The sequence below is a fragment of the Nipponia nippon genome, unplaced genomic scaffold (genome assembly GCF_047370975.1).
Source record: "Nipponia nippon isolate SJK-2023a ecotype South Korea unplaced genomic scaffold, ASM4737097v1 scaffold_7, whole genome shotgun sequence".
Lineage (NCBI taxonomy): Eukaryota > Metazoa > Chordata > Aves > Pelecaniformes > Threskiornithidae > Nipponia > Nipponia nippon.
Window position 1 is genome coordinate 18,085,247 of NW_028262391.1, and position 20,692 is coordinate 18,105,938.

General features: G+C 41.1%; 2 protein-coding genes across 10 annotated transcripts in view; both read left to right on the forward strand.

Moving 5' to 3' along the window:
- GK5 (glycerol kinase 5) overlaps nt 1-5,387 on the forward strand; it is a 31,134-nt gene extending 25,747 nt beyond the window's left edge. For 2 of the 5 annotated variants that reach the window (XM_087740223.1, XM_087740226.1), the window contains 2 exons: nt 816-948; nt 2,300-5,387. In XM_087740223.1, the coding sequence (XP_087596349.1) occupies nt 816-948; nt 2,300-2,333 (167 nt within the window). In that variant the 3' untranslated portion in view covers nt 2,334-5,387. The other 3 variants (XM_087740224.1, XM_087740225.1, XM_087740229.1) reach the window with 3 other exon arrangements.
- A 1,142-nt stretch (nt 5,388-6,529) lies between these two features.
- The window catches only part of TFDP2 (transcription factor Dp-2), a 61,783-nt gene continuing 47,620 nt past the window's right edge, over nt 6,530-20,692 (forward strand). The window contains exons 1-3 of one of the 5 annotated variants that reach the window (XM_087740231.1): nt 7,307-7,595; nt 18,727-18,816; nt 19,738-19,831. In XM_087740231.1, coding sequence (XP_087596357.1) covers nt 19,817-19,831 — 15 coding nt within the window. In that variant the 5' untranslated portion in view covers nt 7,307-7,595; nt 18,727-18,816; nt 19,738-19,816. Of the gene's footprint in view, nt 6,787-7,305; nt 7,596-18,726; nt 18,817-19,737; nt 19,832-20,692 lie in introns of those variants that run through there. The other 4 variants (XM_087740232.1, XM_087740233.1, XM_087740230.1 and 1 more) reach the window with 4 other exon arrangements.

Sequence of the window (20,692 nt, forward strand, 5' to 3'; positions counted from 1 at the left end):
TCGTGACAAGGAAGCTGCTGTGCTTACGTGCAGCTGTGTCATTACTACTTAAGCTGTGTCCTGTCATCTGTGAACCGAGTCTTTATTCTTTAAGGTTTTCACAGAAATAAACACAATGGAAGGACAAAATAAATTATTAACAGGGGAAAAAAAATCTAGCTCTACTCACACAGAATTGTTGTATGTAACTAACCAGACTTAAAACTACAAACTGTCCATGGTTTTGTTTAATGGAAGTGTATTTTGTAGGTGGATATTAACTTCATTCAATTGCTTTGATATGTAAATAACACAACTGTAAGATAAAAACTATGTGCTCAGGTAAGACTTATTCAGCAATTAAAACTGTAAGAAAGCTGCAGCCCTTGACAGACAAGAATGATTCAATAGCATAAATTAATCTGAATATATAACACCAGCTGTTTTCTGCAATTTATGCAATTTTTAAGACAGTAGGAAAGCAACGTGTGCTAAGTCTTGGTTTCTGTGGCCCTTATTTGTTGAGAGGGACCTGCAGCTGAAAGCACTGTGTGGATGAAACCTAAGGGAACTACAATGTACCAGAGCTGTTCCTTGGAAACCATCCCAGTTAAGCAGATGTGCTGTTGTCAGGATTCCAAACAAGTGGATGCTATTGGAAAGGAGTTTCACAATGTTAAAAATATGCTTCCCTCTGAGAAAGTTGTTGGTTGAGTAAAGAAAAGCTGTCATGATTTCTTACTGTGTTTCTGCTTTGGATCTCTTGGAAATAAATTAAAACAACTCAAAAATAACATACTTGCAGTTGAGCTTGAGAATGAACTTTCTGTTTATAGGATTTTGGACTGACAAAGAACAACTGAAGAAGCTAAGGCGAATAGAAGCAGTTTTTGAGCCCCAGAAGGACTCGGAGGAATACAGACCTGCTATGGATACCTGGCTACAAGCAATGAAACGCTCCCAGCACTGGTAGAAATTGGCATTTTAATTATAAAAGAATTAAAATGTTTTAACTCGTATTTATAAAATCTTGACATGAACAGGGCAGTAAAAAACATAACTGAAATTGGTGTTGGTATATATATAAAGTTACATGGTACTTCAGTTACACCCCTGCTGCTAGATTACTTGCCACACCATAATGAACCTTCATATCATCTCTGTGACAGCTGTAGTCCAGCTGCAGCATTTGTGTCCCTTCAGTGACCTCCTTTGGGTGGCCCAGCTGCTTGAATCCTACCATCTACTACAGATGGGGAGTTTTTTCCGATGATGGGGTTTCTACTGAGGAAATCACCTCCCTTCTGATCTTTAAAATCTGTGGTATGTTAATCATCAAGGAAGGCTAAAAGGCACGTATACTTCCCTAGGCATTTCGAAGAAATGTAAAATGATTCTTGGAGGGTGGGTTGTCATGAACTTGATTGTGTACAATGATAGTTTCTTATTAGTAGCCTGTTACCACCTTTTAGTTGACTTTCTAAGGAAGCATGTGACCCAGGTCTGTGATGACATTTTTGTGCACTAAATTAAGATAAAATACAAAAGCAAATAGGCTTTTAGTGCTCCGTTAAAAAAAATAGAAATCCAGGATTTTTGTAGCTGATGGTTCCTATCTAGCTTATAGCTCAATTTTTTTAAATTTTATAAAGACCAAAAGCTACGTTATCTGGCATGGCTAATACAAATACATTAGAAGTAGTTACAGGTATGCTGTCTAACTTGTAAAAATCTGTAACATTAGTACTTTCAAGCCCATTGTTAAATTGTATTATTATTAGCTAAAAGGGGGTCAAAAGTCTATTTTTGAAGCTATGAATTACTTCTATATTTTTTAAATAAATTATAATTAAAGAAATGTGTAGTTAATTATTCTTATGTATTTGTTTATCACTAATCTTACATTATTGTAATTTTCTCAGGAGTATGTGTAAATCTGTTTCAAAAATGTAAAATTATCAAACATTTTCACTTCAGAATAATATCAAATTCAAGCTGTGAGTGATTTGTGTTCCACAGACACTAGAGACAAGAAGTATTTATAGATTTAACGTTATTGAAGAGGGCCAAAGAACTGTCATTCACTTTTTCTCATGTTGATATGTGGAAGGTCAAATCATACACCATTCCCTCAGTTTCTTTCATAGTCATCTGCCGTGAGCTGGAGCATCTACTCTAGCCATGGTGTTCTTCAAAAAACAGATCCGATTTGCCTGTCACCCTTAGCTTAATGTACCATTTTTCTTCTGTTACTTTCTGTCCTTCAACCTGTGCTACATCTTGGCACATTTTTTTTTTTTTCCTCTGGGTATCCTTCAAGTTGCAGAGACCATTGTGTCCTGAACCTACTTTAATGGGAATCCTGAACTGAAGTCCAGAAACAGGTCTGTTTGCTGATTTCTAGTAATATGGCAGACTATACAATCTATATGATAGGTCTATAGATACTTCATTTTATTTTTTCTTTTTGGACCATAAATTACAGTTGTCCAGATGCCAAGACTCTAATATTAAAGTCCATTGATGAGGTTCCCTCCACTCCTCCTCCTGCTGTAAGGTAAGAACCTGTAGTTACAGGATATGTGGAACACTTGGCTTTGCTTCAGCATCCGTGTTCAGCTTGTGATTTTCTCCGTCGTCTCAACCTCACTGCTAAAGAAAATGCTCATTGGCAAGAAGGTTCTACTGGGCCAAACAGAAAGGCTTTCAGTCTGGCATTTTGAGCACAAGTTTGTGCCCTCAGTTGCTGGTATTCTACACTTTGTTCTCACTGAAGGAGTTTAGTTTCATCGAAGTCTGCCTAGGGATAATGTCCACCTTCTACCCTCTTGATGAAGACTCCTTGACTTAAGTTCACTGAATAATTTTGTGGTTTTGCTGGGCTTGATTAAGGTTCCCACAGTGTTCCCAGATGGAGCTCTAATGGGAGCTGAGTCTGATTCTGTTCAAATCACTTCGCCTTATACTGCCAAATCACATGTGCCTCCTACTGCACCTTTACACAATGGTGGTTTTCATCCTGGCCATAGCACAGCTAGAAAGATTGAAGATAACCAAGACATTATGTAGTCCTCTTGCTCTAGATAGTGTCCTAGAGGACCTATTCTGGATAACTATTTACCACTGTCACTGTTTAATTTGTAGGAGGAAATTTAACCTATTCTCCTTTCACTAGCCTCAAACCTACAGGAGAAAAACTTTGATGCGAAAAGGCCTTACTATATTCACCACTCAAGCCTTTCAAATGATCTGCACAGTTGTGTGTTGTGGAGAGGTTCAAAGCAGTGAGTAAGTCTGAAACAAACGGGGTGTCTTTAGGTCTACCAAGATGGAGCAGCCTTTGGAGGTTAGAGCATCTGTCACAGCTTGTGACGCATAGTTGCCCAAAGACTGAACAGACTAATAGACATCTTGAAGAAATCTGTTTACTGTTCACTAAGCCTCTTTTGCTTATCTGTTATAAGAAAAAATTATTTTCTCTTCCCAAGAAATCGTTAATGTGCTGATATCTTGGAGTGGTACCTGTTAATCGATAATGAATTTGAAATGAGCTTTAAGCAATTAGATATACTTTTACAGGGGCTTTGCTCTCTCAACTTTTGCTACACAGAAGGGCATTAAGACCATTGTAGAACCTCACTCATACTAACTTTTATTTAAAATATGACAGCTTTTACTGCTGCCCTTTTTACGTATATTTAGGGTTTTGCCTAGGGGGTGGTTTTCATCAGTTTGAAAAGTCTATGCGATTTTACATTTGCTGTCAGCTGAGTTTGATAGTAAAGGTAAAAATACAAAAAATATAAATATTAACTAGTTTGTAGTTTTATAATTTTAAGAGATACAGCATGTTGAGACTGCGAATGTTTTACTCAGGATTGGGTAGTAATGCACCTCATCAGGCATGTGAAGATTGGAAATGCAGTTGAGAGATGTGTTAATGATCTCTGGGCATCCTGCCTTCACAGATACACATGGTGCTGATGCTAGATAATTTCATCCCAGTTTGGCAGTTTTATAATTCATAACGACATATAGTCCTATTATATACGTGGGGACTACATGCCATGAAAAATCTCTCTGATGTTGGACGGATCTCACTACTGTTGGATTAATTATTGCATGTCAAGAGAAAGGGCAGATAAAATGGTCTTCAGATAGTTGAAAATACTGAGCAGACGTATGAGTTTTCTTACATAACTAAGAAAAGAATCAAGTCAGCTATGTTTAAAATCTCACTGTAATGAACTTTGCCAAGATTTTTGAGTACCGTTTTCTTTTAAGCGGTGTTTTCTTCTCTCCTATAGCAGCTAATTTTATGTAAAATTAATTCAGTCGCTCTCATCTGGTTTTGACAAGAGCATTTATACTTGCTTTCCTGTCAGAAGAAAGTAAAAAAAGGAAAATACTGAGTTGCTGTTTCAGCCTGCTAGCTTCTTTCTGGTATCATTTCTGTAGCAAGATCCTTCAACTAGTCCCACTGTTTCCAGGATCAGGGCACAGCACAGAGGCTCACCAGTTGAACAGCAGCCTTGTGGAATAAGGTCAGAACCATTTCTTGCCAGTCGGTGGGCCACGGAATAGAGGGGGTTTTGTGCTTTTACTGGTCCAAGCCAAAAAGTACAGACAAAGTCGGGATCCCTTCTTCAAACAAACAGGTCTGTCAGTACTGCAGGTTGAGTCAGGGAATATGGTGCTGCTCTGACCCAGGAGCAGCATTTTAGTTTAAGGTTTTATAGGGAGCGGGGGCAAGTTCAGCAGGAGAAAAGAGGTGGGGGGCTGTTTTGGGTTAGTGTCAGGTTATCGCAGCAAGGGTAGCGGGCTGGCAAGAAAGCAATGAAACTAGCAAACGTTGAAAAGTAATGTGTTGTGAAAGGGGAAGGTGGGGGATCTGAAAGGGATCTGACCAGCCAGAGGAAGCACGATGTTGTTTAAGGCTGAGAGACCACTGACCGTTTTGTGGAGGGAGACATGAGAAGTCCCTGCAGTGCAGATTTTACTGTAAGTAGCCGTTAAACCCATGCCTTAGCATGTCTAAAAAAACAATTCCAAGATGTTTTTCAGTGCAGCCCTCATCTGGGATAAAGTTAGGGGCTTGTGTAAGTTCTGAAAGACTATGTATTGGTTTAGAATGTTACAGCAGTAGCCTACTTACCCTCGTGCAAACTGATTGTTGTCACAGCAGCTTCAGACTCAATAGTGTGTGTGTGTGTGTATGTATATATATATATATATATATATAGTGTTATCTCATTCTGCAGTTTGCTGTTGAAAGCAAATGCAAACTACAGCAGTGACCTTTCTTCTGTTTCTCTCCTTTCCTTAATGGTTAAAATGCCTGTTTTTCATGTTCATAATCAGTTATAGTATCTGACTTCAGTTCAACGGTGTTTCTTGCAGAAAAGTAAATAAACCAACGCACTAAAAAGTGATATTTGAAGCATAAGAGTCTTTATTGCGGCTGGGTTTGAGTTCAAGTATTTGTTTAGCTCAGGTAACTTACTGAATAGTGCAATAGACCAGCCAACCTGGTTTTCTTCCTTTTCTAAGGCAGTGCATGCCTTCTGCGCTTCTGTCAGGGCATGCTTCAGTTGCCTTTACGTTAGCTGTTGTGATTGTACCAGTTAGAGGAGTCTCCAAGAGAATACACAATCGTTTGCTTTTTTTTCTTCTAATGCTTTCATGAAGGTATCTTGCATAACACTGCAAATATTGATAAAGGTCTTGTTACATGTGATGAAAGTATTTTATAGAGGATGAAAAGAAACTGAAACCACAAAGTCAGCAAATTCCTGGGCACATGCTAGATTTTCAGTTGTGAACTCTCCCACTGAAGTAAACATACAGTTTTTGTTAATGCTTTCCTTAGTCCTTCCTTTAAGAACTCTGTTTTACAGGCTGAACACCTGTTTTTTGATGTTTCTTCCCTTTTTAGTAAAGGGGATAGGATCAAATATGTCTGTCTAGAGCATTTAATGTCGGCTGTAAAGCAAGAAAAACAAGCTTAACATGTTTGGTTTACTCTGTGTATAGTCTAGAGGTTTCTAAAACGTAAATAGTGTTTCTGCATCCACATAAACCTTGTTTTGCTCAATGGCATTAAGGTGAATTTGTGTTACAGAAATTTGAAAAACGGGTTACTGCCTGCTTTGGAGGAGCTGTACAGGAGAAAGACTTTTAACAAATGTTGCATCGTTGCTTTGAATGAGCCGGTTTTGGTTTTTACACTCCCAGGAGTGTTTTCTATTCATATTCTCTCCAGAAGAATACTTAACCCTGCTTTGTTGAAATCAGTTTTTAAAAAAGATACGGAGATGCTGAAAGCAAACACTTCTTACAGCTTTGCTAGCGGGCCCTGCAACCCCAGCTCGGACGCGGTTTCTCGGGGCTGCCGCCGGTACCAGCCGCTCCCCCGCGGCGGGCGGAGGTGCGGGGAGGCTGGGGGGAAGCGTGCGGGGCGCGGTAGCCGCTCGCCAGCGGCATCGCCGCTTTGTCTGCGGAGGGGTCCTTTGTTCCGCAGGAAGGAAGTTACGGAGCTGGTGCGGGGCACGTTAAAAAGGGAAGCAAGGGCCGAGGTTTGCCCGGCGCCGTCCCGGCCGGCGCTGCCCCTCCGCTGCCTGCTCCAGCCGCGTTCCCGCGCCAGGGGAGGGACGTTCCTTCACCTGAGGCGGCCGAGCCCGCAGCGGGGCTGAACTTTGCATCCCCAGCACACAACCGCGCCAGCTGCTCTCAGATAAGCGGAACGGAGCGCGGCGAGGCCTGCGTCTGCAGACAGTGCGGCGCCGTTCGATGTATACGAACACAAACGTACGTACTTTATACCGGCCGGCAGCGCCCCGCCTCGGGAGGGCAGCGCCCGCACCTGGGCGCCGGTAAGGGCGGGTACGGCCGGCTGGAGCTGTTAGCGAGCGGCAGCCCGCGCCCAGCGGCCGGCCCCTGCGCCCAGCCCGCACCGGGCGGCCGCCGCGGCCCCTCGCCCCCGCCGCCCGCCCGGCTGACGGCAGCCGGATGGGGCCGCCCGGGGGCCGTGAGGGGAGGCGGCGGCGGCAGCCCCGGGTCTCGGGCGGCCACGCCCTTCCGCCCCGCCCCCCTCGCCGTCGCCCCGCGGATTGGCGGGTGGCGTGTGTACACACACGGGATCGAGCCAATAGCGCGGGGAGGGCGCCTGACCTCACGCGGTGCGGCGGCCAATGGGCGCGCCCGGTGGCCAGACGCCGCCAAGCTTGTGCGGGGGAGAAGGACCGGGGCCGAGCGCGGCGCGGCGGCGGAGCGAGGCGGCGAGTGGGGCCGGGCGCGGGGGGGGGGGGGAGCGGCGGGGGCCGAGCTGGAGGCGCTGCGAGCGCTCGCGCCGCCACGCGCCGGGGCTCGCGGACTGGCCCTGGTGGGCTCCCGTCTCCGGGGCCTCCTCGCGCGCGGCGGGTGCGCGGCGCCGGCCCGGCCGAGAGGCGTCGTCGGCGCGCGGGGCCGGGCGGAGCGGAGCGGAGCGGCTGGCTGCCTGCCTGCCGCGGCGGCTGGCGGGGACCGCCGCCGCCTCGTCGCCTCAGCGCCGCTGCCTAGGCCCAGCCCGCGCTACCGCCTTCTCTCCCCCTCGTCCCTCGCCGCTGCCGGGCCTGCGGGTGAGTGGGGAGCGGGGGCGGGGGGGAGGGGGGGCCGCGGGGCCGTGAGGGAGGGGCCGCGCGTTTGTTCCGGGCGGGCCGGGGCGCCGCTCCCCCCGCCCCGCGGCGTTTAACGGCCGCCCCCCCCCCCCCCTCCCGCGCCCGCTGGCGGGTCGGTCCCGTCGCCGCCCCCCGCCCTCGCCGTGCCGTACGCGGGGCGGGCGGAGGGGGGAGGCGGCGGGCGGGCGCCTCCCGCGCCCCGGGAGGGAGGGGAGCCGGTGCCTGACACCTGCGGGCGGCCGCGGGGCGGCGGCGTGCCCGGCTGGCGGGTGACAGGCGCCCTGCGCGCCGCCGGGTCACCCTCTCCTCCATTGTGGGGAGCGCGCTGGCAGCGGCGGGCCTGGGCCGGCGGCGCGGCGTGTGTGCGCGGCCGCGGGGCGAGCGGGGCGGCCCCGGCCGGCTGCCGCCGGGGGGCCGGGGGGCGGCCGGTCCCCGCCCTGAGGAGTTACAGCTCAGAGAGGGACCGGGGACGCTGGTGGCCCTGCAAAGTATAGCTTGAACCTCATAGCGTGGTTGTTTTGACTCACGGGTTTTGTCGGGGGAGGGTTAGCCCGGCAGCAACAACAACAAAACTTAATTGAATGCCTCTTCCTGCGCCCTTTGAGTTGCAGGCCTTCCCGGACTTTCAGCCGTAAAGGCTCACGGCAGAGGTGCATCCAAATATAAATGCCATCTTTCGGAATTGAGAATGCAAACAGTAGGAGGAAAATACAGAATAAGCAAACTTCCTTGAAATGTGGGAGAAAACCGCATCTAAGAGCGTGCTCCCTCATCGAGTAAAGGGATGATGCTGAGCTATGTATCAGAGCTTGTGCTGTTTTCCTCTATAGAAGGGTCTTCCTCTATAGAAGGACAATTTCTGAATTGATAGAGAAAGGGGAATAGTTTAAATGAATATAATTTAACATACTGTGTAAAAACTTTTAAAAATTACTGCTCGGTCGGTTTTCATAATTTGGAAATCAGTTATTTTCATGACTCTTGATTAATACATTTAAGAGCTGATAGATTTTTTTTTTTTTCCCCCAACTACTATCACTGATGTAGCTTAATTATGCTGACAGAAAATAGAGCAAAACATTGGAGGCTGTGTGATGTTGTAACTAATTGCACCTTGATATAATCTTTGATAAAAAAATATTTTTATGCTAGTATAAATTGATGCTATTAAAGGAGAAAGGAATAAATTTTTCTCCATTTCTTTATCCTTCCCAAATTAACTTTAGTTTATTTGATTATATTATATCCTGTCTTACACAAAAATGTATGATTTGTATACCTGGGGCAAAGACTCATGACAGATGACCAGTGTTACAGAACAAACGCAGAACTGTATTTCACAGCCCATATTTGTGCCAATGCTATGTGTACTCAGAGATGTTTTGTACATAATGAAGTACTGAATTTCAGGAACTTCTGTTCAAAATAGCATACAGGGTGCTAACTACAGCACTTGAAAGAAACATGGAAGAGTAAGGAGAAGTTTGCATTATGGAAAAGAAGACTGGACAGGAGAGGTGGTCGTCAGAGGAAAAAAAGGAGAAATTCTCCTCTGAAAACTTTCTTGTTGTGAAGTGAGTCTAGTGCCTCTAGAAGAGGAGAGAGTAATAGGTCAAATGATTTAGGTCTATACTAAGGAAAAAACTGAAAATTATTAAATATTAGCAAGATTGTCTTATGGGTGAATTTAAGAGTGATCTTGTTTCACTGTCAAATTGTTAAGCTTTCTTTTAGCCACTTCCTGTTTGTACAGAAATTGCTGTTGTAACGCAACAAAAAGAAACCATTTGACTTGTACTCTACTGATGTAATTAACATTACAGAAAGCATACACTACTGATAGGAATACATTTTATTGCTGTAGAGGGTTCTGACTGGCAACCTCACTTTACAAAGTGATAAGGTGCAGTTTTCAATACAGCATCTTGACAGCAGCTATCCAATGTAAGGGGGATAGGCCAAACAATTCAGTGGGGCAAAAGGCACAGTGCTGTTTTGCAAGGGACGTCAATAGTACAGGAGAATTCTTTATCTTTGTTTGCTCTTGTATATGTTGACACTACTGTAGGAGCCTCTTGTGCATCTGGACATACTTCCCGGACAGTTGTGAGCACCCTCACAGTGAAGATCTTTCAGTGGGTTTGGCTAAAAGTGTTGTTACAGGTTTAGTGAAAAAATACGAACCAAAATTCCAACTTCCCATCCCCTTCAAGAATTTGTAACGTTATTCAGTTTAAGTGTGCAGACCTTCACTGTACCTACAGGAAAGTTGAGTGCAAATCTCTAAAATCAATAGAAGAATAGCAACCTGATATGGTTAGGGGAGGGAAGCTGTAGCCTATACTGCATAGGTAGTGATATTTAAACTTCTGTGTCCTAATGTGGAGCAGAATGAGTTCTTTAGTTATAGCTAGTCTAATTCAGTTCTTAGAATTGCATTTCTTCTCATGTGGTGCCTTAAAATAGTATTCTTAAGGTTGTCATTTAATGAGTGACAATTTCTTAAATTGTTTTCTTTTTCTACATACTTTTTGGTGTAATGATTAAGAATTTCTCCTCTGCCTTTCTGATGACATTCACAGGACACAACTACTAATGAATCAACAGTGAATCTTAAAATAGGGAAAATAAACTGTCTTGTCCGGTGCAAGGAAATACACTTGTGGAGTTCTTGTGTGCAAAGCCAAGAAGCCACTGGAATCAGACAGGTTTATCATAGAATTTTAGGTAGTCAGTGGAAAACAACCCAAATGTCTTGGTGTGGTAATAGTACACGTACTACGTCAAAGCTGATAGTATAAATGCCTGTTGCGGCATCTGAAAAGCTAGGCATATGCTAGGAAATATTGTAAAAAGGTGCAGGTGTGGTGGGGAGCGACAGATTTATAACAACTTCCTGGTTTGATTCTTCATGTGTTTTTTGTAACATCCAGTATTAGAATGAAATTAATTCTTTTTTCCCCCTGTTATTTGATCTGTAGACTACAGCTCTTCTGCAAGAAGGTGAGGCGGTAGTAAGTGATCTTACTCTTACAGTTTCATTAAAGGAGCTTTTTTGCTACTTTGATTTCCTGTGTGCAGTGATAGTTTCCAATAAAGGTCTTTACAGGCTGATCAAGTTTACTTTTATACTTTCCAATATTAATAGCATAAAAATCAGTCTAAGCAAATCAAACTGCAAGCCTCTGATAGTTCAGGTTGCAAAACTACTATATATTACATGCTAATAGAATATACGCTAATAACGTGTATATTAATATATCCTAATATATGCATTAGTAGAATCTGTAACAAAAGCATAGCTTTCTAGAATATTGTATTTCTAGTGAAGTACAGAATAGTACTTAAATGAAAAGGGATGATATTTGGAAATAACTTCTAGATCTAGCTATTAACTTAGCACTGTTGAAGAAACTCTTCGCTTTTCAGTACACAGTTTGCAAAATCCGCAGTCTACTGAAGCCACTTTTGAGAATATTTGTCTTTACTGAAACCTGTAGAAATTTTTATATTTTTGCAGCAGTAACTTGGTGATAAAATAATGCTTTAGCCAGCTCACATTTAGTATTGGTTGTCATGATAGAGACTGAAACTAAGCTGGAAAAAGATTAGCGTTTGGTTTTGTTAGTACGCTTAGTTGTGAACTGCAGCAGTTCAGGTGTTGGCACAATTTCATTCTTTCTGACTTGGTGATAACGTTTAAAAGAGAGGTAGAAGACAACTTGATATTGTCAACTTCCCAAATCACTTAAGCATGAATTGCAGAGGGGGCTGCTTTAGAGGCACTATCCGGAATCGTCATGGCACTGTGATCTTCCCGGTTTACAGTCCTTAGGATATTTTGTATACATGAACAGCCAGGTTTTTCACAAAACTTCTAAACATGCTGTTGGTTAACATAGTTTCCAGAAGTAATCCATTTTATAAAGGTGATGTTCCTTTTCTTTTGTCTGGTTTTACGTTATTTCAATCAGTGAGACATGCCCTGACCATCAGGTTTTACACAAACAGCGGTAAGAGGAAGCAGTGTTGGTAGATGAGATTATGCTTTTCCTATTCCTAGACAGCTGATTCTTTCCTAACATTGAATGGAGTGCCTGTGTCCCAAACGTGAAATTTTTGTTAACTTCTATAGACCAAAGTCCATTTGTGAATGTAATTCTGGTCTTGCAGCTTAATTTATTTCTTTCCTGTGGAAATTAGGGCATGATCCTCTGTTTGGCAAGTCAGGTTTCTCCTGTTTCATCAGGTTCCTGTTGCTGCCAGGTTTGTTGTGGTTTGGGTCAGAATAGCAAATGATTCAGTTCTGTCTTGCCACCTCTGTAGTTCTTTTGTTCAGCAGAGTCCCTTACTACCCTCTGTCGGGTGACTGTATCATCTGGCAGGGTGCATGAAAAGGTTGCTTTGATAGGAACTCATAATCCATTTCCCCATGGTGGATGTTAGCAGATGTGTTCTGCGTGAATAAGTGACCATTTTCATTCACTGTTTTGTTATTGGGAATTTCGGCCCAAGGTGTAAGTGGAAAAAAATAAGAAAAATAAGGTCGTATGTTCAGAATTAAATTGGCAGGTTGCTACAGGTAAATGCTGTCTTTAAGGCTATGAACTTTTAGTGAAGTTGTATAGACAAATTTTTCAACTTGGTAGCAGCTATTATAATGGTATTTGTGGGAATTATGTCTTAAAGCAAATGTATCAGTATTTGCTCATTAAGGCTTGTGAATGCCAATGTATTAACATATTAAAAGTCGCTTGTGAACCATAACGGTCACCCAAGTATTAAACCTTTCTCATATAAGCAATAGTTGTAATTGCCAGAATAACTGTAATTGATCTGTAATAGAAATTATGGTGGTAACATGACCAATAATTATGAGTGAGATTAGGAACTGCAAGTGAAAGTGAGTTTATGTCCCCAGAGTGAAATCAAAAACCTTGCATGGGCTCTCCATTTATTGTAAGGAAGGGGTTAGGTGGCTTTTCCCTTCGTTACAAACTTGACCTTGAGACTTGAGAAACTTGAGAAATATCTTTCTGTTCTCTTAAATGTGCAATCCAATTGTAAGCTTCAGTTTATTTAAAATTCAGCTTACAGTTGCAAATACATTTAAACAATTTTTTTAAATCAATAACTTCGTACATACAACTGATAAAATTTCAGGCTGTGTATTGATTCTGTATAACAGCAGGCTTCTGCTGTCTGTCAAAAGCAAATTATTCATCCTGCTTCTTGCTGTATAAGAAATTGGGAAAGCTATGATCTGAAGACGAAGCATCACGCTTCTTCCTAACGGATTTTTGAAGCATGCACGCACTCCAGTGAACTCTTCAAAAGCATGGAGTAGGCTTCATGCATGCAAACCATATCCAACCTTTTGTCACATTTCAACCCATAAGTAAATTTTCAGGAGATCATAAATGCTTTTTTTCAGAAACGGAGTCATGATGTGGTTCTGCAAACCAGACTGAACTGATCAAACAGCTTGCTAAATCTGAAGGGTTAGTTCAGTCCTGTGCACAGGCCTAGATGGTCATCTGAGCTGTCAGTGGGTTGCAGCATATGGAAAACTTTCTTCTTCCCCCTGTCAGCCCCATTGTTGCTGTTCTGACAGTATTAGAACTAAATTGGCTCACTGAGGGGGTCGGGTAGAAATGGGAGTTGTTGAGAGCATGTAGCATGGGGAAGGAATGGAAAGGGGAAGAAGGAGGAAAAAGTGGAAGATCCTTTTTAGCCATGATAGCAGGGGTAGGATCTTACATCAGTTCAACTTGTTTCATGGACTTGTACTCCTTGGGTAATTTTGTGTGCTGTAATCAGTATTTGAGAGTTTGTGCATCACCAGAAAAATCCCTTCTTGCCTTTGTACTGAATTACAGCTAAAGAAGTATGAAATTTTTTGTAACCTTTACCCTTCAGTGAATGCTGTCATAATCTTCAATCCATTCAAGAGTAGAGTTAATAATGGCTTTAAACTAGAACAAAGCTTCTAGCAAATTATAAGGAAAATGTAGGAAATAGTTGCTAAGTCTCTCTCCATCAAGTTCTTTATCCCTATATAACTTGGTGATCTTTAATTAAATGCAAATGTAAAATTATCTTCAGTTCATTGGATGTTAAGATCCTTCCAGCTGCAGAGTGTAGACAAAAGTGTCTTTCAACAGGAGGGTTAAACTGTTCTGTGTATTTGTCAATGTACTGTAACTCTGGAAATTTTAAAGTCTCAAAATTAAAACTCATTACAAGACCAGATTAATATCTAGAGCATTCTCTGATGTATCATACAGCATATGAGCTGGTGGTAGCAAGAAGCTTGTTTGAAATCTCAGTAGTCAAAAAGATGCTCTTTTCAGCTGAGCTTAATTGAAAGAGGGCTAACGTACTACTGGCAATGCACACAGACTGTCTTACCAAGATATTTTACAGTCATTCATACAGATCCCTGATTTTTTTTTCAAATGCCAATCCGTTGCTAAAATGAAATTTCTTAAGGCAAAAATATGTTTGTGAAAATACAGTGTGCTCTTTACTCTGAAAGGAAGTTGTACCTGCCTCTTTCCACCGAAGCAGTAGACTCCCAAATGTTGTGCCCTGTGTAGTAGTCAGCTATGGAAAAAACCCTAGGCTAGAAACCTAGTTAGAGAACAAAAGATGAGCTTATAGAATTGATAGTCTCCCTAAAAGAACTGCAGCTAAAGTTCTGTTAATTCCAAATGTATCTGTGCATATCTGTGCTGATAAAAGTAAGTTGTCTATAAAACTCAAAAAGAAATTTTAGATCATCTTACTTTTTTAAGTGTTGCATGAATGTTATCCACTGTTCTGATGTCAAGCCCTACGTACTTTATCTTGAATGACAGTAAGCTGGTTTGGGGAATTAAAAGATCCTTCAAAGGTTCAAGTACTTGGGAATTATTCCACATGCTTAATGTAATGTCCTCCTTATTTGAGCAATAAGGGACATGCTTCCCCTCATTGATTTTGAAATAAGCCATGAGTGCTGCTCCTATTTTTAGACATATATTTTACTGCTAGTACTTGCATGACATTGGGCATGTCTAAGAGCACGCCTAAGAAACTGAGTCCCGTGAGAGAAGGAATATCTAGTTCCAGGGTGATGGGATTTGGGTCTCAGCACTGCCAGGACTGGACAAGCAGCAGAACTTGAGGCTCAGCAGTGCAGTTAGGCACATGGAGACTTTGGGCACTTTCATCTAGGGGAGAGTTTGATTACAGCTTTGGATTTTATTCATGTGTTGTATGTTCTTGTTACTTGTACATCCACTCAGACCTGTTTTCATCCCTGGGATTCAAGATATTCAGTAGCCTCCATCAACAGTGCTTTTGCTAATCATGTTATAATATGTACAACAGTGAGAGTAAATATAGCGAGTAGTGGGAGTAATGGGGCTGTAGCATTTGGGATCAAGTCTGAAAGTATTGAAAGGGATCTGATTCATTTGTTGCCTCAGTGTATGCTGCATGAGGTTCTTAAAGGGATATTTCCCCTGACATGCTTTTAGTAAAGCACACTAAATGTTACTTGTTACTTATATAGCTTAAGTGCTACAGTTGGTACTAGTTGAACTTGCATGTAGGCCTTGTCTGTTTTTCCAGGTTCTTTGTACTGTGTAAACTTGAGCCATAATTGCTGCTGTTGTCAGGAGGTGTCAGTTAACTTGTTCTGATGATACACTGGCATTTTGCTCAATCACAGCAACTTAGGAGAACCTGATGAATTGTAGGTACTTACTTGGTTTTGTTCCTTCTGATTTCTTGTGTGTCAGCTCGTTCCTCCGAACTACAAGATGAGATCTTCACTTTCAAATTAGGTTCATGTAGTCATGTCTTCCATTTGCATCTTGGTTTAAAGCAGTCATGCTCATTTCGTTTTTGTGTCATGTAGCAGTGAAAACGTCTGTACTTCGGACTCATAGGTTGCAGTCTTTCATGTCACATAAAAAACAATTAAACGATGAAGCTTTTAAGCTCAGTACTCTTCTCAAGTTATTTTATTTTGTTAAAAACTCCTAATACCATTTAGCAGTCAAGTCACTTAGATTTCCTTTGTTCAGTTTCTCTAATTGCCTTTTCTGTTATCTACTAGGGCTTTTTTGAAGGCATACAGTTGCTCACAGTAAAAACTGGAAAAATAACTTGTAGTACCTGCAAGACCTTCATCATTCACATCACGGTGGGAATTCCTTTCAAATGTTTCCTAAGAGCTACTTTCTAATATTATTTTCAAAATAAAAATTACTGTGTGACAACTGAAGATGGTGACTTATTTCCCACTCTGTGTGTGTGACTTGTTGAATACACCCCTTGGTTGGCTTTTTGAAGTTCTTCATTAAGTGACAAGCTGGATGTTATATGGACATGGGTATTCCTGTCTTTTGCAGTATTTGTAGGCCAAGTTTATTTCTTATATACATAGCTAAAGGATAAAACTGAGACTTAAGTCATCTGAAGAGGACTCGGGGAAAAACGTTGACAAATCAATGAAATCTTCTTACAGAGGTGCAAAATCTGTAATTTAAATTTCAGAAATTTGATAACAAAGTTGTATTTCTTTTTCTTGGGGTACCAAGAAATTAATCTGACTAGTACATACAGATAATTTCACTAAAATTAGTTCTCTTTTATCTCAATTGCTGCAAAAAGGAGTTGGATGTTGAAATATTTTTTAGGAACAAGATGGGGAAACACTTCCTGGGAGCAGGTGGATTTCTGATAAGTACTTCATAATTTTGAAATTTTACTGGTCTGAAAACTGAGACACAATGAAGCAACATATGTGTAACAGGTGGTCTAATCCATGTAGATGCTGTGCATAAATTAGTGGTTTAAAACTGAGCTTGTACTGATTAATAAGGAATCTTTTTCTTATTGCTGTCTTCTGAAATCAGCCTTGCAGTAGCATGGCTTGAAAGTTAGTACTATGGAGAGGGGTGTGAAGAATCTAAACTAATTTCTAGTGGAAAGGCTGGTGTTATACATGTTCCTTTTTCTTGAAACTGAAGACACTTTCTTTCCTCTAGCTGACCCAGTTACTTGGAATAATTTTCACTTTGCAACGCTCTTGATCAAGTAAATGTAAAAAACACTTTGGTGATGATAAAAATCAATTCTAATATACTAAAATATCTCTACAATTTTTTCTGTGTTCCATGAAGACTATGATAATGTCCATCATAACAATTTAGGTAGCTGTCCAATAGTTGCCTTAATTTGTAGATGTTTAATACTGATGTAATGCTTACATAGATGAGACTTTCTGTTGTGAAATGGAAGCAGCCTCTGGGACTGGGGAGAATCTTTGTGTGGTGCAGGTCTATATGAAGGTGTGATAGGTGAAGTACTGATAAGAATTTGAGAAAGCTAAAGAAAACCAGGAGAAGTTTGGTAAAGCTTAATTTTCAGGGGCAGAAAATAGACTGTTATGGTATGGGGCTTTAGTCTTTTCTACTATTAGGTTTTAGTCTGTATGTATATCTCAAAAGGTTAATTTAAAAATAAGACTTTGGACCATAGAAAATAAACCTATGAAGGAATATAATATTTTTCTGCAGATAACTGTTTTCTGTTTTGCATTGTTTCTTGTACTGGGATTCAGCTTCAGTATCACTGAAACTTCAGAGTAGATCTGGCTTTTAACTTGTAATGAGAATAGGTACAGATAAACACTCTTGTACTGTTTTGTTGTAACTAGAGCTTGATTATCTGGGCTTTTGTAAATTTAGTGCCTAAACTGGCTTTTTAACGTCATTGGCATAAGTGATTAGGCAACATATGTTCTCGAAACTACAACTCAAAGTTTACAAAGTTGGACGGTTCAGTTGGCTCACTGTACTGTATGATATTTGACCAAAAGGCAAAATTATGGGAGTGTTTTATAAACCAAGGCTTAGATTATGAAGGGACAACCTTAGTTCAGATAAAGCAATCTTTGTGTCTCATGTGCTTTGGGCTCTAAACCTGTCTTTATGCAGCTTCATTTCAGTAGAAACCAGCTAAAGAACAAAAAGGTTGAATTTTATGTTTCTCTGTCTGTGTGGTGCAAGCTGTCAAACAGCAATGGGGAATGAAGAGAATCTCCATTTTGAGGCCATCTGTGTAGGTTCTTTTGTCTGAACCTGACAAGAGGTCATGGCAGATGGTGGGGTCACAAAGTCTGGCTTCTCGAGCTTGACAAAATGTGTTCATAAAGCTGGAAGAATACCAACTGTTCATACTGGCTGAAGAGCATTGTGGCAAAGGACTGTAATAGTTTATGGACAATAAACTGGATCACTAAGCTTGACAGCAAATAACTTGTCAAAGATTAAACTAATTTGTTTATCTGTAAACAGGTTAAAACTTATTACCAAATGTGTTCTTAACTATGTTTTATTTGAGTAAATGACTTGTAAAGCCTCTCAAAGCAAGAGAGGGAGGTCAAACTGCATCATGAATTTTGGCCAGAACTCCAGATGATGTATTTGACCAGTTTGTGTGGAAGGAGGAGGAAGGTAGAAAAAGAAAAGGCACAGAGATCATAATTTTCAGACGCAAGGATTCAGGATTTGCTCTTTGCCATGACCACTGTAGCTTTATGGCTTTTCTGTGGCTCTTTTTCAGGTTTCAGGATTGCTACACAGATTCAGTAGCCCCTTTCCCCAGGGTGTGAGTAGATGTCTCTCAGTAGTGTCCTCTCTGAAGGCAGAGAAGAATGCTGCTTATTTTCTTGGATGTTTTGTTGTGAAACTAAAACTTACAGGTTTTCATGGGAGAATGTCTTAGTAGACAGCATTGTGTGGTGTTCACATACTCGAGTAACTGCTTAATTATGGCTGCAATAAATTGAGGCACTGAGGAAGATAAATACAACTCATTCAACAGGAAATGGAGAACACCTCTAAGTTGAATAAAATGTTTTTCCACTAACTCTAATAACAGTTTAACTGATACAACATCTGAATAAACCAAGAAATCTATAGAAATATCCTAGAATTTAAAATTCTTCTGGATTGTCCAGAACCACTAATGCGGTGATGGTAGAGTTCCCCATTAGGTACGCACACTACTGAAACAATTTTTGGTACTTTCCTAGAAGGGAGGTGAAGACACTGGCCGTTCTCAAACTTTGCGCAGATTAAAATACAGAGGAAACAGCATAAATTGCACCCTGCTTTTGTAGCTGGTGAGTTCTGCTGTAAATGGTCGTGACTCATATTTGGTAATTAGTTTAGGCATCTTCCAAGATTTTGCTGAATTGATTCCACACTTGAAAGTGTGAACAGTTCTCCCTCTCTTATACATCCAAGTGCAATTCAGATGTCTTTTGTAGTCCATTTTTTAATAGCAAGTAGTACTTATAAAGTATTTTCAAAGTATTTAAACGCTTTGTCAGGTTAATTCTATCTTTAAAATGGTTTGTGCTGCCAGCATTGATTTGTAACTTGTTTTCTTCTGTTTTCTGTAAGACTTCTGGAAGCTTTGATTTAAAAAAGAAGTCACTTTAAGCATTTCTCAGTATACCAAAATGTTTGTCTTTTCCTGGAATTCTAATATTCTAATTACATAGGGTTAATAAAAAAGCCTGAAAATATTAAAAAAGATGAGTTTGAACTGGAAGGTTTTTTCTTGGATATTTCCTAAAAATACTTAATGTTTGCTGTGTATATACATTTGATAGTATTTCCTACTTTTTATCAAGATCTTTGGATGTCTGTAGTGATGGAATTAGAAGCTTTCTCTGTTGTTGGAGGCTAAAGACACAATGGAGGGAATTAATTCACTTCCAGTTTAATTTAGAGTCAGTCTGCATTAGATGCAAATGATTGCATGGTTTTAATTACAAGACTTCAAAAATGGTATGACATGCTGCTAGCGCATTAATATAGTTAGGCCTCTATGTAAGTTGGGCCTTATATATGATTACATCTCTGCCTATTCCAAGCAATGTACATTTCTAGTATCCATGCAGAACCTGACTATTGTGGTGATTGATTTTATCAAAAAGTGGTGTGTGGGGGAAGTATCCTCTGGAGATGCAGGGTTTCAGCTAGAGAGGTAACTGAAAATATATTTTAACTAAGATATTTTATTATCTTTCTTACAGGATGTTCATTTTAAAGATTCTGTGAAGATGAAAAGGAATATCTTATGGTTTTACGGAGTATAAAGCAATATTGTCTGACATGACGGCAAAAAATGTAAGTATAATTCTACAACATGTATTACTTTTTACATTGTCATGCTACCAGTCACTTCTGGCTTTCAGAAGTTGAAAGTCTTTGTGTTTGATTTCTTGTATTTGTCCATACAAGAAATCAAACACAAAGACATTCAAAAATCTTGTCCAATTTTTGTATACCACAAGTGCGTACCCCATCATCTTCTGCAGTATTTTCATACATTTAAACTGGTTAGAAGCTCTTTAAGGATGTGCGGTTTACTCAGCTATAGGTCAGGTTGATAACCGGGGCAATGCTTTATGCTGTTTCCTTATTGATCCTTATGGGTCCCTTCCGACTTGAGATATTCTGTGATTCCTCTAACATTGCTCCAGAGTTATCAGAGAGCTTCTCATTTTGTTGAAGCATCTCACCTTTGCACCACGATAACATCCTTCTACTGAGTCCAAGTCTCGAAACTCAAGAAAGACTGCATATTTTTTCACTAATGTCGGTACACTCTTGGTTTCTAGAAGACTGAGGGCTTTCTTGTTTCTTCATCTGCTGCATTAACAAGCCTGTAGTCTGGTGTCTAGAGGCTCTATATTTGACTCCCCTATCCTGGGTTCTGACGAAGCTTATGAAATGTCTAACATCCTGACCTTAATTTTCTGCCTAATTAGCTGTGCTTCCTGAGGTACACAGTTTGTATTCTGATTAAGCTTGGTGGTCAGTGAGTTGAGTATGACTTTGGGCCCCGGGCAATTTACCTGTTGACTGCCTATGATAGGGCATCCTACAGTCTAATGAAATCTGAACAGGTTTAGGAATCAACATGACTGAAGCAGTACCCCACAATAAAAGTGCAGGTAACCCTAGGATGGCTCCCTGTTCAGTAAC